Source organism: Setaria italica, chromosome I (assembly GCF_000263155.2).
Source record: "Setaria italica strain Yugu1 chromosome I, Setaria_italica_v2.0, whole genome shotgun sequence".
In the NCBI taxonomy this organism is placed as follows: domain Eukaryota; kingdom Viridiplantae; phylum Streptophyta; class Magnoliopsida; order Poales; family Poaceae; genus Setaria; species Setaria italica.
Window position 1 is genome coordinate 15,022,884 of NC_028450.1, and position 16,524 is coordinate 15,039,407.

A 16,524-nucleotide genomic window follows, 5' to 3' on the forward strand; every position below is an offset into this window, starting at 1 on the left:
TTTTCCCCGGATTTTGGACTGACGCTGACACGTGGACCCGCGGAGAGGTTTGCCAAGTGTCCTGGGGTTGACACTTGGCAAACCTATTCTTTGCCGAGTGCCTCATTGTGACACTTAGTGATATTGCATGTGCAAAGTATTGTTTTAGTAATTAAAATTATGTAAACTTTGCAAAAACCTAGTCAAATTTACTAAACATTGCATATTTCATTTTTTAAGTAATATTATTCCATTATTTCATGGATTTATAGCTCATATTGAATTTATATCTATTAAATTCATATACTTGCAATTAATAAATAAAAATTATCAAACGGATCCGAAAAATTCCCAAAATTTGACATGAACCAACTATGTTCTCTATGGCCTATAAAAATAAATTTGAACTCAATGACAAATTCAAGTATCGATTCGACTCAAAATCTTACCGGATCCTTCCAACTTCTACGAATCCTCTCCAGAGATGCTTCGAATTCTAAGCATCATATGTCAAATTTGTGCACCTTCTCAATTTTTTACCACAGCCTCTCCATATGACATCATAGCATCTTGAAAAATCTCGTGATTTTCAAACTTCGCTTGTATTTTTGATAATTAAAAAATCATTCGACCACATGTTCGTAATCGTGTTTTCTTAACAAAATGTTCGAAATTTCTTTTCATTTTCCAGATGAGACCTCAATTTGAACTCACTAACATGAATATGATTTTTGCACTCATATTATTCCATTATTCCAATCACCTGCAGTTCAAATTTGACTTAAATCAATAAATTACTCTAAATGAAATTAATTCATTAAATATAGCAAACAGGTCAATAAATAGTCCACCTTCTAACATGCAGTGCCAAATGTCATATGTGGGAAGTATAAAAAGTTTGGAGGGTGGAGGAGGGAGAAAATGTTTTAGTTTTGCCGAGTGTGTCAAAAAACACTCGGCAAACCTTGCGCTTTGCCGAGTGTCGCACTTAACACTCAGCAAATCTTGATCTTTGCCGAGTGTCAATGGGGGACACTCAGCAAACACCTAACGTCCGGCACACCCCCTGACGGACGCCACACGTGCTGGTCACGTGCTTAAGGGGTTGCCGAGTGTTTTTTATTTTCCGAGTGTTCCCCGTGAGTTTGCCGAGTGTTTTTTTTTGACACTCGGCAAATAGTATTTTTGCCGAGTGTATTATGTTTGCCGAGTGTTTTCAGGGATACACTCGGCAAACACGGCCTTTGCCGAGTGCCCGCAATAATGCACTCGGCGAACAAATTACACTCGGCAACTTTTGTGTTTCCCGTAGTGAGCAGTTTAATTTTTCCCGTCTCAGAAGGTTTTTTCTTTAAAAGAGAGTTTGCTTGGGCAAGTATTTCATTAAAAATAAAATGGGTTCATTACAACCAAAGGACGCCGCCTCCATTACACTTGGTTACACTCAAGAGTGGTATATCAGCCCGGGATTGTGCGATGTATAACATCTTGAAGGTGTGTTTTGCTAGATGTGCTCAGTGTAGGTGAAATACTGCTCTTCGGCCGCGAGTTGATTTTAACGAGAATACACACGTGTGTGCGGGGTTTTTTATGCTTGATATGCAGAGACGCGCATCGTTTGACTTTGGCCTTTTTACATCGAACCTGAACACGACCATCGTGCATCACGGATAGTACTAAACATCAGCTCAAATGCTTATTATTTACACGCAAGTATTATCAAGATATGTTGATGTGATGTGAAAGTCCGAACTCCTAGCTAGAACTCGGACTTGACCTTGACATCCATACCTACCAACACTATATATACGCACTTCAATAGCGAGTGGTGGCACACATGGCAAGTATAATGCAGAAGAACGGAAGGGTTCGTCGAAGCAGACGCATCTACATGCAGCTCTGTTTTTGCTAAGTTAATTCAAGCAGCATTTTTGGGAGCAATGCTTTTGCTGATGCCAAATCGCTAGGACCGCGGTTGCATACGTTGGTTTCAAGTTCCCATGGATAAGTTGACAACCGAAGCTGGTTGATTATGAACTGTCGTCGTCTTCAGCCTTTTATCACGAGACTCTGACACGATCACTGTTAGTTCCGGTTGGAAACCTCATATATCTCAAGTTTTCACCCAGGACTAAAACATTCCTTAACATTCCTTTAAAAGATTTTGCGCCAAAAAAATATTCTAAATTTTTGGAAGATCCTCCACACGCGCACGTCACAAGGCACAAGTCACGTGATTTTTCACGCGAAATATGCGCATGCGCGGTACGTGGGATTCGAACCCACGACATAAAACCTCACGCATAGCTTCCTTAACATCTCACGTACACGGCACATCTAACTAAGTAGGGAATGCAATCTTTTGGTAATACTCGTGGGGGACCTTTAGTCTCGGTTCGTAACACCAACCGGGACTAAAAGTGTCTCCACGGACTACAAAATTTAGACCATGACTAAAGTACCTTTAACCTAGGTTTAAAAACAACCGAGATTTTTGTTGAGAATGGAAAGTCGTTTTTCTACTTAGTGCATGTACAGCCTGAACTGCTACGTGCTTTCTTTCTAGCTAGTTGATCACATGTCGTTTTCTTAGATAACGCACTACACACATTGCTTATGCATGAGCTAAAAAGTATGTCATCTGATATAAGTCAACAACCACGAAAAGTTACTTACAACTCAAAAGGTATGTATCAAGATTTTATCTTAATCGTTGGAGTCCACCTCACTTAGCGGTAATTCCCTCGCTTAGAAAGGATCCAGCTAAATTAACATGCAGTGTAGCTGTGTGGGCACCGGGTACCATGACCTTCACGCTTGTTCACCAACTGACAGTGTCTTGCTCCTACTACATTTTGTTTGTGTTATAAAGGGAGAAATGCACGTCCCTACATCTTTAGCATGGCATGAATATACACGTAACACGATCTAAAATTACACTATCTATTCTAAATCAACAAATACGTACGGAATGTTACTCGCACTTACTCAAAAGTTCGATATCAAGATTCCATTCTAATAATTGTCATAGTCGCTCTCACGAGTCCATCACCACATTCAAAGACAGTTTCCTCACTCCATTGTGAACGAAGATCTAGCTAGTTAACAATGCGGTGTTACCACGTTTGTACTCTGGATATCCACAACTTTTACGCCTGTTTCGATTGACGACATTGTCTCACTCTTACATTTTTCAGCGTGTATGATGGGAGAAAAGCATGACCTAGTATGGCACAAAAAGTAATCCCTTTTCGCCTTTCCTGCTGTTTTTTAATAACGCGCACTACACGTCGCACGTCGTATACCATCTTTTTTATCAACAACCACGGAAATATTACTCACACTTACTTAAAGGTAGGTATCAAGATTCCACCATACTAAGAAGTAATTTCCTCAACCTATGCTTAGTAAGAGGATTAGCTAGTTAAAAAAGCATGAGAGTTCCACGACGACCTTCACTCTTGTTCCGACTGATAGCGTCTCTTGAATTTTTCCGTGCGCGGAAGGAGAGAAACGTACGCTCCACATGTTTAGCATGGCAGAAACTAAGGTATCTTTTATTCCCATTTGTTTACGACCTATATGGATCTACGCTGAAATCAGTCAATCACAGCAGGCCGGCAACGGCATCGATATCGGCACATTGAGTGCAATTGATTGACTGCCAAAACGGAGTATTATAGCTCCTTCAAAAAAAGGGAGTATTATAGCCAAAAACTGTTTGGATACTATGTGCTAAACTTTAGCAGTGTCACATCGGATGTTTGGATTCTAATTAGGAGGACTAAACATGATCTAATTATAAAACTAATTGCAGAACCCCTATGCTATTTCGCGAGACGAATCTATTAAGCCTAATTAATCCATCATTAGCAAATGGTTACTGTAGCACTACATTGTCAAATCATGGACTAATTAGGCTTAATAGATTCGTCTCGCGAATTAGACTTCATCTGTGCAATTAGTTTTGTAATTAGTTTATATTTAATAATCCTAATTAGCATCCAACATGTGCTAAACTTTAGCCTGGGGTATCCATTAACACCCCCTAATTAATCCTTGTTACTGTTGTACTAGACTGTTACTACTCTCCTACCGAAATTACTGCGTTGACAACCTCTGACGGTTTCATTTTTTAAAATAAAAAAATAAAAGTTTCAGCGGCTGTGGAACGCGTCTATATATATACGTGTAGGGGTTGAAGACCCAGCGCGCTGCATCACCCGCCGGCGAGACATTTATGCGGCGTCCTCCTATCCCGCGTCCGTCAGTTTAGTCGATTTGTTGCGAATTCGTTGCCATGGCGCCTCCCCAGAGCGGCGACGGCGGCGCAGCAGCAGCGGGCGACGACCTCCTGGAGACCGGGCTGCTGGCTGCGGCCGTCTCAAAGGAGGAGGAGGCGCTTGCCCCGAAGACAGTGTCGACGTCGGGGCGCCTGGCGGATGAGCAGGGTACGGCGGCGACGTCGTCGTCGCGGGTGCGGCGGGGCGCGCGGCTCGCGGCGGCGCAGCTGCAGGAGGTATTCCTGGGCACGAGGCTGTTCCCGCTCTTCTCCGCCGTGCCGCTCGCCGTCGCCGCCCAGCACCTCCGCCTCGGCCGGGTACGTAACGGTTTTCGTCCCTGGCTCCGATCCCGAGTCTCTTGCTTGCTAATTGACACAGCATCAACCATAACTGTTACCGGCGATTCCTCTCGATTATTCCTGCTCTCCAAGCAAGATTGATGGAAACGTCGTGGATGGGGAAATCGACTAGATAGCGAGGAACGTGCGGCAGCTAGTGCCAAGTTTTTGTTTGTTTCTTCCATCGGAAACCATTTGTACATAGGCAAGGATTACGCCACGGCACGGCCGGCACGGGGAAGGCGGCCGGCATCTTCCTCTCTCGCCGAGGATGACATACGATGGCACACGTCGTCGCTCTACACAATATGCGAAAGGACATATATAATAAAGATAGTAAACCATAGCACGGTTGTACATTTCTCCCCCAATCCCTGGTACTTTCTTGTCAGTTGTCACCGTCACGAAGGGATGAAGATGAACAAAGCACATGCGTGGAACAAGGTAGATTATTGGATCGATGGCTACGAGCTTTAGAATTGATGCACTTGACTTTTGCCCGATCCGTGCTGGTGAATGGTAACGGTGTCAAGCCTTCAAGTCAACGGTGCCCACAGCATTCTGGGACCGTTCCCCTCTAATCTGTGTCTCCATGCATGCATGCTAAAAAGGACATTCCTGTACTTTCAGAGCTTTGCCATTAATTATTGAGTCGAAGAGCCCATAGGATGATGAGCATTTTTGCCTCTTCTACTGTAGTACGCTCGTCATTTGGAGATATATAGTCTATAACAGAATAGATAGGTTAGTTAGCAATAGTGCATAGGGTGTTGTCCCGTCCCTTTGTACTCGCAACTCGCAAGTAGTGTATGGCCATTTGGTGTTGGGTGAGGGTACGGTTCAATTCGGATCGGTGGTGCTCATCACACCAAGAGCAGCGCTGGACTCTGTGGTGAGCTTCATGCGGACCAGGTTGCATTTGCGGCTCTTCATTGTCCATACCCACATTTGACATTTCACTAGTTGGATGCGGTATGATTTGTTCTTTTGGATTCCATGCCTAGGATAGCACAACTAATCTTTTATTTCCAAGCAAATTCCATCAAGTTTGAAGCTGTTTACTTTTCTTCGTAACTTATTTTGTTTTGTTAATATATAAATTCGCCAGTCTATTTCACGTTCAAGACTTGGGAGCAAGATGGAAACATGCCGAATAACTTGACAGCTCATTCGGAATGTGGGATTCAATTCTCGTGTCCCTAAAATGTGGCAAAAGTAGAAATACGGTCCTCTCTGCAATATTCCTGTTTCGTGAAAATAAGCCCTTAAGAGTGACATCTAAGGGATCGAATGCTATTCGTGCAGCCTTATGTGCAACTAGGAGATGCAGACATGAGTGGTTCATTTCAGCATCAAGCCAAATTAGCTGGCGAATACCATAACAGGGTAGCTGAGAGAGTTAGTAAGCACATGTACTCCTTGTATAAAAGAAAACGAGTTAGTAAGCAATGTAAATGGGGGTGGCATGGACAACCAGTAATTTAATTAGCAAAGCAGTTGCTAGCAGTGAAAATACCATACGCACGCCTTGTTGATTTTCTATCTCCTTAATTAGACAGCATAGCCGCACTTACTGTTTCTGTTAAAAAAATTACAAACTACTTTTAATGTGCATATGCAAAACTTGTGCGTGCACTTCACACAAATTTTTACAAGTTCAGTTTGGTTACCAACATGAACTCTCCTTCCAAAGATTTGAATTAGATGCTGCGCAGATCTGATGTAGGGAAAAGAAGGGTACCCATGTGGTGGACATGTCACTGCGCTTGTCATGCCATTGAGATAACTCAAACGGCTCCTGTGGGCGTGGAGGGCCACGGAAGCGTTTGCTTGCTTGAGCCTCACTGAATAATAGCTAGCTTTTGGTAGAACAAACCGGACAGGCAGGCAAGCTGCTTCTGCTGTTTATACAGCCACAGCAGTTGGCACCCCTGTTAATCCATCGTCCTAGGGGTGTTTGATCCTAAAACTAAAACTAAAGTTTATTTTGTGTCACATCGAATATTCGGAGACTAATTAGGAGGACTAAATATGAGTTAATTATAAAACTAATTATACAGATGGAGGCTAAACGGCAACTAAACGGCGAGACGAATCTATTAAGCCTAATTAATCCATCATTAGCAAATGGTTATTGTAGCAGCACATTGTCAAATCATGAATTTAATAGATTCGTCTCGCCGTTTAGCCTCCATCTGTGCAATGGATTTTGTAAATAGTCTATAATTAATACTCCTAATTAAGTCCTGTTTGGCATGACTCCAACTCTGGGTGGAGCTGCTCCACTCCAGAACTCCAGGTGGAGCCAGCTCTGGATGGAGTTGGAGCTGTCTAGTGAGGGTGTTTGGCTGGGAGGATATCCCTAGCTCCAGAAAAGAGGAGTTTGAGGGTAGATTGTCTTTCTTGCCCCTGGTTCGATTTGAACTACTTATCACAAATATAAAATGAAAGTGCATGCATTGAAGTCCAAAATAATAATATAAATTACATGTTCCAAAAATTTAAGTGCCTTTCCCGTCTCAAGTTCCCGTGCCCTGAATACACTGCTATAAGTGCCTTGCCCAACCTAGACACAATGCAACAAACAGAAATGGTCAAACCTTTAGAAGCCACAGAAAACATGTATCTAAATAAAATATCATATATACATGGAGAAAAGAATGCAGGTTCTCGTTCAGCATAGAAGGCAGCGCATACGATGGCACACCAGAAATTGAACCTGTATTCCAGAGTTTTATTCCCCTTGTTGTTTCCCAATTATCTCTCCATGGTACGGTGATCACATAGAAGAAATGGTATAAAGAGATCAATTCCCTACCAGAAAAGCATTTCAACAATGGAGACGACGAGGCCATGTGATGCCTCACCGAAGGAGACACCGGATCAATCAAGTCACATCCCCTACATCCTCATAACAATTGTCGATTATACTAGTTTATTGTTCACGTCGTAATCCATCACCAACAAAGTACTACTAACAAACACAATGATAAAGGACACCAGAAAGATACAGTCACGGAAATTACAGTTAGACCAAATTACAGTCCCAACAACTACCATCCTTCTAAAATTCCACGTGCACGCAAAAATTTTGCCAATGATCAATACCACGAGCTATTGAGCTGAATCAGTCACGAAATCTGAACCGAAATGAATTCACACAGGAAATTCAGCCGAAAGCTCCACAATACCTTCTGCAGCTTCTCGAAGGAGTCGGCCTTGAGCGGGATCCACCCCTGGATGGCCTCCCCGGCGACGGCGCTGAGCCACGGTGGCCACCCGGCCGCCACCTGCTCCCCCTCCAGGGGCGCGCTGCCGGCGCAGGGGCGCTGCGGATGCTGACGGGGCGCTGCGGCCGCCGGCGGGGCACCGCGGCCGGCGCAGGGGCTTCGGCGCCGGGGTGAGCCAGCCGCCGGCGGGCTTCGGCGGCGGGGTGAGACGGCCGGGCGAGACGGCCGGCTCGGGATTCGGCGGCGGCGGGGCTTCGGCGGCGTCGGGGCTTCGGCGGCGGGGAACTGCGACCGGCGGCGCCCGTCGGCGGCGGGGCGCGACGCCCGACGGCGGGGAACTGCGGCCGGCGGCGCCCTTCGATGGCGGGGCGCGACGCCCGGCGGCGGGGCGCGTCCAGATGCGGCGGGAGGCGGAGGTAGGCAGCCGGGCGGGGCTAGGGCGGCTGGCGGCGGGGCTCGGCCGGCCTGCGGCGGGGGCGGACGGCGAGGCTCCGACCGTCGGCAGGGGCTACGGCGGCGGAGTACTCACGGGAGAGTGAAGAAGGAACAGAGGCGCAAGGAAAGAAAGAATGAAACGTTATCTTTGTGTAATCAGTGGCAGTGGTGGGTAATTACCCACCAACTCCACGAGGAGGTTCAAAAACAGATGTTTTGGAGCAGCAAAAGGGGTGCTCCAAAACTCCAGTCCCAATTGCACTACAGCTCCATGGAGTTGGCAGCTCCATGGAGTTTTGGAGTTGACGTGTTTGGCTGGTTCTTTTCCTAGAGTCGCTGGAGTTACGGAGTGGAGCCGTGCCAAACACCCCCTTAGTATCTAAACATTTGATGTGACAGATGTTAAAGTTTAGTCCGGATAAGCCCCCGGAGGTCGGGGACTGGGACGTGCCTGAAAAAAATTGATTCACGGCCACATCAGGCATATGAGCCGTGCACCGTCATGTCCCTGTCAGTTTTACACGGCTTCTAGGGGCCTCTAGAGTCGTACAAGAGCTGTGGATCCTTTGATGGCTCCGTGGATTTCCTTGCTGACCCAAGCATTTTCGTCTTTTGTTTGCAAGGTGTTTGGAATGATAGTTTTTGCAGGATGCATATTAACTACGCCTCATTTCGAGACTTAGTTATTTGCTATTCGGGGCTGTTGAATTTCAAACGGGCACTAATGCTACCATTTTCCGTGTTTTCTTTTATTTTCACATGATCCTTTTTTTTACTTATATTGCCAGCTTATCTTGAAATACTTGCTAAAATTGACATATTCATCTATAGAACTTTCCTGTCGTGCTCATCTGAAAAAGTTGAGATGTGATAGATGTTAGCATCCGAAAAAATTGGAGGCATGCCACACGCGATGATTTAAATACAGAACAATAAACTTATGGATTAGTAGCTAGCAAATGCGGTCACAGGATGATTAGTCAAAGAACATGCTAGGCTACCCACGACTTGACCGATGCAAAAGACAATGTCACCTCATGGTGACTTGCCATCTGCAGCTTGAGATATCAAAGATTCTTTTTGGGCTCCTCACTCCTTTGACATGTCTACTTTATTCCTCTTGAGAATGACATGATTTCGTGCAAGTTTCAGGGTCAGACCTGGTCAGTTTTCTGGGGAAATTCTGCTAGGACTTATCTTTTGATCTAGAATAAATCCCTTGTTTGAAAGAAAATTTCATGTGACAGTAGATCGGAAGATATTTACATTTTCATGGCTAAATCAGAATTGAAATTGGAGTGGATAGTTCATCATCTTGTCGATTACTGTAAAAAAATTATGCACCTCTTGCAACATATAGTCTTCATTCAAGTTTACAATTACTGCCATGTGCCTGTGCAATCCTACGAAAGGGATTTGCAAGGGTGGAGAGATTCTTCTGGTCTCCCATTGCAATACGTGAGCAACACGTACAGACTAGAAAAAATCCAAATTACTCCCCTCAAGTATAAACTATTTTTTGTTCACTTTTATTTTACTATAATCTCTCCAACTAGTTTGATTTTCTTTTCATTGGCTTATTGTGAGATATTGTGGTGGCAGGCCTGGGTGTTCGTTTTCAGCCTGATAGGCCTGGCTCCGCTTGCAGAACGTGTGAGCTTCTTAAGCGAGTAATCACTCAAGACCTTCTGTTTCAGTATTCTGTTTTTTAAGTGAGCGGTTGACTATTTTTGTTCATTGTTAGTTTTATATCTGTTGTTCAGGCATATTGCCGATACCGCAGGACCAACAGGTAAATAAAATCTCTAAATGCTGTTTCTTTATACTATGAAGCAAAATGTGCTGACACGAAATTTAGCATGCACAAAAACATTTACCGTACTGGTGCATTTAAATTATGAATCGGGAGAAAAGACCTTGTCCTCAAATATTGTGGAACATATTATAGTTGGCATAGGAAGTTTTGGTATTCTTTTGAGTGTATTAACTTCATTGCTTGTGATTCAGAAAAGGGGTATCACAAATAACTTTCTTGTATGGAACTTTGTTAGTTTTGAGGGAAAACCAGAATTAAAATGTAGTAACTGAAAACACATGGAATTGCTTGTGAATTGTGATTTAGAAAAAGGGTAACACAAATAATTTTATTTGTAATTTCCTCGGTTTTGACTGTAAATGAGAACTAAAATGTAGTAACTCAAAAAACACATGGAACTGATTTTGGTTACTCTACCAAATATGAAATGAATTATGACTACTTGTAGTTTAGACCTGGTTCAGAAGTCCCATGTAATATTTTCTTCATGCATGTGCTTTTCTCAATGCAAACTTTTATTATTTTTACTAGCATTACTCCACAATTTTGAACAATTTTGATTACAGCTGGTGGGCTTATGAATGCAACATGTGGGAATGTACCTGAACTTATTATTGCCCTCTTTGCTCTGCATAAGGAGAAGATGGAAATCTTGAAGTGGTCACTTCTAGGTTCCATATTATCCAATTTGCTCCTTGTCCTTGGTTCTTCGCTCCTGTGTGGTGGGCTTGCAAATACGGGCAAGGAGCGTCCACTAGACAGGGTAAGGAATAAGGGTGCGATTACAAGTACCATTGTGTATCAGTAGAGCTTGGAAATACAGTTATCAAATAGCACATGCCAACAATTTTCTGTGATGTTCTTTAACAGAGACAAGCAGATGTAAGCATAGGTCTTCTAATTCTGGGTGTGCTCTGCCATATCTTACCTCTATTGTCTAAATACACCAATGGCACTGGAGATGGCATAAGTTCAGCAGGTTCGGTTCTGGAATTATCAAGATTAAGTGCCATTGTAATGCTCACTGCCTACTTTGGAGGCCTCGTCTTTCAGCTAAAAACCCATCGACAAATTTTTCAACAAGAGGTATAATGCTTTCTTTATTAAGAATCTGTTAGCAATTGTTATGTTGTGTTATGCTGCAAAATCTAGTTAGAGGAATATTTGCAATTATAGTGGGATTTCTTTTGTTACGTATAAAAGATATGCTTCCAGCTAACAACTGCATTAAAAGTTGGACATAAGTAAGCAATCTCAAACTAAGGATTCTGGAATCATTTGAATGAAAAATACAGAGACCAGAGGCATTTCCCTTTTTAAGGTTCTTATGATTAGCACTTCGAAAGAATGAATTTCTTATTTCAGATCTTCACTAAGGATGATGAGTGCTATTTCATGTTGTTGTCAGAATTATTAACAGCTTTATCTTCTAGGATAAACAAACAATTTATTGAGGTGACTAATATGAAGCAGATACTTTTGACTCTGCACAGTTCATATGCACCATCTAGTAATGATTTGGACTATGACTGGACATCACATTGAGCTCTTCTCTGATTTTAGTATGTTTGTTCCTGCTGATTTTCCTACTACTAGGATTTGATTTCATTCATTAGATGGAATCCCTCATTATCTAAGGATGGATGCATGGGTCAATTGTTTTTTGACAACTTTGGACATGATGAATACTGAAGTAAAAGAAACAGTAGGAAAGGATCGTCCATGCTTCACATTGTCCTATTGACTTATCACCTCACAGTTTACTTATGTGTCCAAGAACTGAATTGCAGGACAGCTCAGAGAGCAGCAGCACTAGAAGTGATGATGATGCTAGTTCAGTTATAGGATTTGCCAGTGCAGTGATCTGGTTGATTGGAATGACCGTTGTCATTGCTGTACTATCTAATTACGTTGTCACAACAATTGAGGTACAAAATTTTGAACAAACATACATCAAGGGCGTTTAACTTGTTTCTACTCTATTTCTGCGATTTTTGATTGTTTGATAATTCTGTTTCCAGGAAGCATCAGAGTCACTGGGTATACCAGTCAGGTTCATCAGCATTATCCTACTTCCTATTGTTGGAAATGCTGCAGAGCATGCAGGTGCTATCATATTTGCTTTCAAGAACAGAATTGTAAGGATGTATCCTGTTCTTTTACTGCCTGCTTTTGTAATTTTAAGCTATCTTAGCCAATGAATTTTGCGAATATGTGTCTTGTAGGACATCACCCTGGGAATTGCTCTTGGTTCAGCTACTCAAATTTTGCTGCTTGTGGTGAGAATTGAGAATTTTCCTCTATGTTCGGTATACCAGGATAACTTATCTTGTTTTGGCAATAACACTGGCCCTTAACTAGTTAGCAAAAGCTAGCACAATATTCAACTTAAATTCTTCGTGTAACAAGTCAAAATACATATAGTCTTCAAAAGGTCATTTAACCTATAATACGATCTTTTTACCCTTATTGGTACATACTGGCATTTCCAGCCCTTTCCATTTTCACTGATAATGAATTTACTGATCATGACCAGGTGCCCATCATTTTGATTGTATCCTGGGTGAATGGCATCCCTATGGATCTCAACTTGAACCTTCTTGAGACTGGATCATTGGTTATGACTGTATTTACAACTGCATTTACACTACAGGTAATGACACCATCTGAGCTGCTAAAACAGATGAGAAAAGCAGAACTAAATGATACTGTTTCAAATGTGCATCTTTCTTTTGAGCAAAAGACCGGTGTATGATGATGTTAATACGCCTTTGCAGGATGACAAATGGCATTACTTGAAAGGCTTCAATTTGACACTTTGCTATGTTGTAATAGCAGTGTGCTTCTTCACCATAAAGGCCCTCCCAAGTAAGGGCCATTAAACCGTTGGATTTTTTTTTTGTTGGAACTTTTTCCCTATATATTTGCAAATGTTCCAGTGGCATAAATAACCATGCATGTTTCTGAACAAAATTAGGGGGTTTACTGAACTATTTTTTTAAAAAAAACATAAGCTTTCACATCTGTGCAATTTCCAACAAAATTTATTATGTACCAAACCATATTGTTTCATTTGTCAAACTCCCACTAATAATCTCCCCTTCGTTAATATACTTTTGGGGTAATTTTGTTCAGCGCCAAAGAAGTTACATGCTTGAGCTGCTCAAGGAGATGCTGCCCCGGTTTGGAACGAAATCTAGGCATCTCAGCTCAAGGAATCAAAGTTAGTGGACTGGCGTTCCATCAAGCTATAATTGAACATGCCGGTGACCAACATAGTTGACGCTACATTCGACTGTTCATTTTGTGGAAGTATTGCTGAAAAATGCGTCTCAATCTATTGTTTTCTCCCCTCACATTACTGACAAATTAAGTGTGGCCGACTGCTCCAAGGAAGCTAATTTAGGAAGTGATGTAATTATGGTTTTGGCATGCATATGTTTGTTAGTGCCTGGTAGATACCTTGTGTGATTCTCGACCAACTGCCACTACTATAATGATTGAGTTGTCCAATCTCAAGCGGCGTAGTTGCTCAAGTGTACCCTCAACAGTCAACACTCTGCCTATCATAATCAGTTTGGGTGTCTTTTGGCTAAAACTAAGAATGTGTTCTAAATTTTGTCAGGACTACCTATGGGCAAGTGCAGAACCACAGTTTTTCGGAGATTAAATCAGGGCCACAAAAATAAATTTCGCTACCTTGTCACCACAGTAAACCCAACATGTTATATCAGTAACTAGTATAAGTAACCGGCACGGTTTAGTAACTTGCAGAGAAGTGCAGGCGGCACACAACTGAAATACCTATGAACCATATGGTCGAGAAAACTAAGCTTGACTAATCAAGCAGGCGCTGGCTACGCTGAGGGTGAAGACAATCCTACACTAGACTACTACTAGAGGAAAGGAGGCCCTATGGTATATAACATTCTCACAGCACATTCATGACTTCCATTGTTTCCTATCAAAAGCTAGTCAGAGAAAAGATGAGTAGAGAAGGCACAGCAAAAGCAGCACCCCCTCCTCTTTCCGAGTCTCTCTCCGTGTGTGTTGCTCTCCCGCCTACTATCGTCAGGTATGCATTCTTGCTTTTGTGCTTGGGATGTATAAGATCTAGGGTGAGGGTAGCTTCTCTAGATCTCTAGGGGAGTGCATCTGCATCAGGAGAGGGTGTTTTGCTCAAGACCGCGCAACCAATCCATATGACACCGCATCGCTGTCCTTGCCTATCATTATCTCGTCCAAATCCCAAGGTAGAAGGAGAAGAAGATGCATGTGGTTATGGATAGGTCTCGACGGCGATGCGCTGGTTATGGTCAGGCTGTGTGGTCTTGCGCAATAACGCCCGGCTCGCATTTCCCTCCCTCGTGTGTCCTTGCTCAAGAAATCTGTCCATAGGTAGAAGAGAAGTGCTTTTTTAACTCTATGGGACTGGGAATTGCTTTTCCTGTTTTTCTTGCCAGCTCAGGGCAAATCTTTCTACTGTCCAACAACTGGAAAGCAGACTAGATCTGATCGAATTAATATGGTGCATGAACAAAGATTAAATGGATGTATTTTCCTGTGATCCTTCATTGAAAAGAAGCTAAAACAATAACACATATAGAGATGTAAGCAGCGTTCATCTTCATATGTTCCGGCGTACTCCTCCATTCCAAATTATAAGTTATTCTAACTTTCTTAAAGAGTCAAAACATCTCAAATTTAACCAAATTTATACAATAAAATACTAATATTCATGATACCAAATAATGAATAATACCAAATAAATACCATTAGTTTCTTCATTAAATATATTTTCATAGTATATCTATTTGGTGCCATAAATTTTTACGATCCTCTCTATAATTTTGGTTAAACATAAAATGGTTTGATTCTCCAAGAATGTTGGAATGTCTTATAATTTGAAACGGAGGGAGGAGTAAGTTTTATGCTTGCAGACGAACCAAATCTACCAACTTTCTATTTTCGTACCTTGAGTTTCTTTTCGGCTGGGTACTTTTTCCTCCTCCCAAGATGCAACCACCTGTTCGTGAAGCAGATTGCAAAGCATTCATTTGCATTTCTTGCATCACTTGACTGGCTATCTATGTAAAAATTTTCTGAGCAATTTCTCCAAGCTGCTAGACGGTGCTTTTCTGATTTTAAGAACATATGTATGCTTTTGGGGAAGATGCATTTGCTAAATTTGGTGCTTTCTACTTCACCAAAATGTGGGGAGATTCACGGTGGAACTAAGTTACTTTAGATCTCTATCTCGTGAGTAAGTCTTGAATCGTATGAGCTCTATATGTTAGATTGTATCAGCACAATTCATCATTCAATTTGCACGGCTTCTGATTTATTTTCAACTCTGTATTCGTAGAGCTACTTGAATATTCATGATCATACCAGCTTTTATCAAGTACGGACGTACAGACGTCATACATTTCAACATATGCATCCCTCTGCTATATAGTTCAAATGGCCGTTAATTTCACAGCTTGTCTTAAAAGTCCTCTAGTACCTACTATAATACAGTTCAGGAGGACAAGATGAGCTGAAAAAGGTTCCCTTTTATTCCGGTCTGAAGCATTATTGTGCCAAGGATTCAGATTGCAACTTTTGGGCAGTGCTCTTCTCCTGTTAATTTTTTGAGAATTTCCTGATCCTTGCATCCCTGCCACTCCTGTAAGTATGGCTTTACAGCATTGCCAGAATACCAGAACTATTGCACTCATGTGGTCACTCAGCACAAGACTACAAGGGAAATGTACTGATGAGACGTATCAGCCTTGAATTTATTTCAGCTACCGCCCAAAACAATGAAACGCTGTGAGCTGCGGTGCTAGCATCTTTTGCTGCAATTCTGAATCCCTGATGCATGATTTACGAATTTGTGAATGTACCTATCCTGTGTGTTTTGCACGGAACTATGGACAAGTACTCTGTGCTCTAGACTGAAGAAGTTACGGATAGCTGCCAAAGGGGTGCAGGTGATGGCAGCCCATTCGTAGGGGTGTACAAACCGCTAACCATGATGTTAATATTACCTTTAGGGGCTGAAGTATCCGTTATTCACATCTTTATCCAAAAAAAGCACGGTATTTCACATAATTGTGGGGGCTCTTGCAAATGTTCAAAATATTGTTGCACATGCAAGTCAAGTTGTTGTGATGTATTCACCCATGTGAACTTCTTGTGAGCAGTGCAGGATGAATAGAGTGAAAGTTTTGCTAGATCAGTGGTCAGCAATTCCATCCTGGGCTGGAGAAGCACACAGCACGAGTTGTAGACTGTTCACTCCCTCCCTCTTTTCTGCTGTCAGCAGAAAGGATCAGCGGGCACGGGGGTTTGTTGCGTGGCGTGCGTTTCCCCACAGCATGGAGGAAAAGCTGGTGCGCAGAGGGGCCGCAAGGGGCAGCCTGCCCTGTTCCGTGCAAATGGCATGGCAGCTTGGCTCC

The 16,524-nt window shown here is 42.5% G+C and overlaps 1 protein-coding gene across 1 annotated transcript; it reads left to right on the forward strand.

The window, feature by feature from the left end:
* Positions 1–4,201: 4,201 nt before the first annotated feature.
* On the forward strand, positions 4,202–13,697 carry LOC101785407 (vacuolar cation/proton exchanger 1c). The gene is made up of 11 exons (XM_004952286.2): positions 4,202–4,579; positions 9,868–9,935; positions 10,029–10,057; positions 10,648–10,844; positions 10,952–11,167; positions 11,872–12,009; positions 12,103–12,219; positions 12,307–12,360; positions 12,618–12,734; positions 12,859–12,949; positions 13,217–13,697. Exons 1-11 carry the CDS (start codon positions 4,280–4,282, stop codon positions 13,237–13,239), a joined length of 1,350 nt encoding a protein of 449 aa, XP_004952343.1. The 5' UTR covers positions 4,202–4,279; the 3' UTR covers positions 13,240–13,697.
* Positions 13,698–16,524: the final 2,827 nt, after the last annotated feature.

What these genes read in the sequence shown, in the direction of transcription:
- LOC101785407 (XM_004952286.2), top strand. Translation starts at nt 4,280, where the DNA reads ATGGCGCCTCCCCAGAGCGGCGACGGCGGCGCAGCAGCAGCGGGCGAC. An exon ending in AGGAGCGTCCACTAGACAGG is followed by an intron (nt 10,845 to 10,951) that starts GTAAGGAATAAG and finishes GTTCTTTAACAG; the next exon opens with AGACAAGCAGATGTAAGCAT. An exon ending in CTCAAATTTTGCTGCTTGTG is followed by an intron (nt 12,361 to 12,617) that starts GTGAGAATTGAG and finishes GATCATGACCAG; the next exon opens with GTGCCCATCATTTTGATTGT.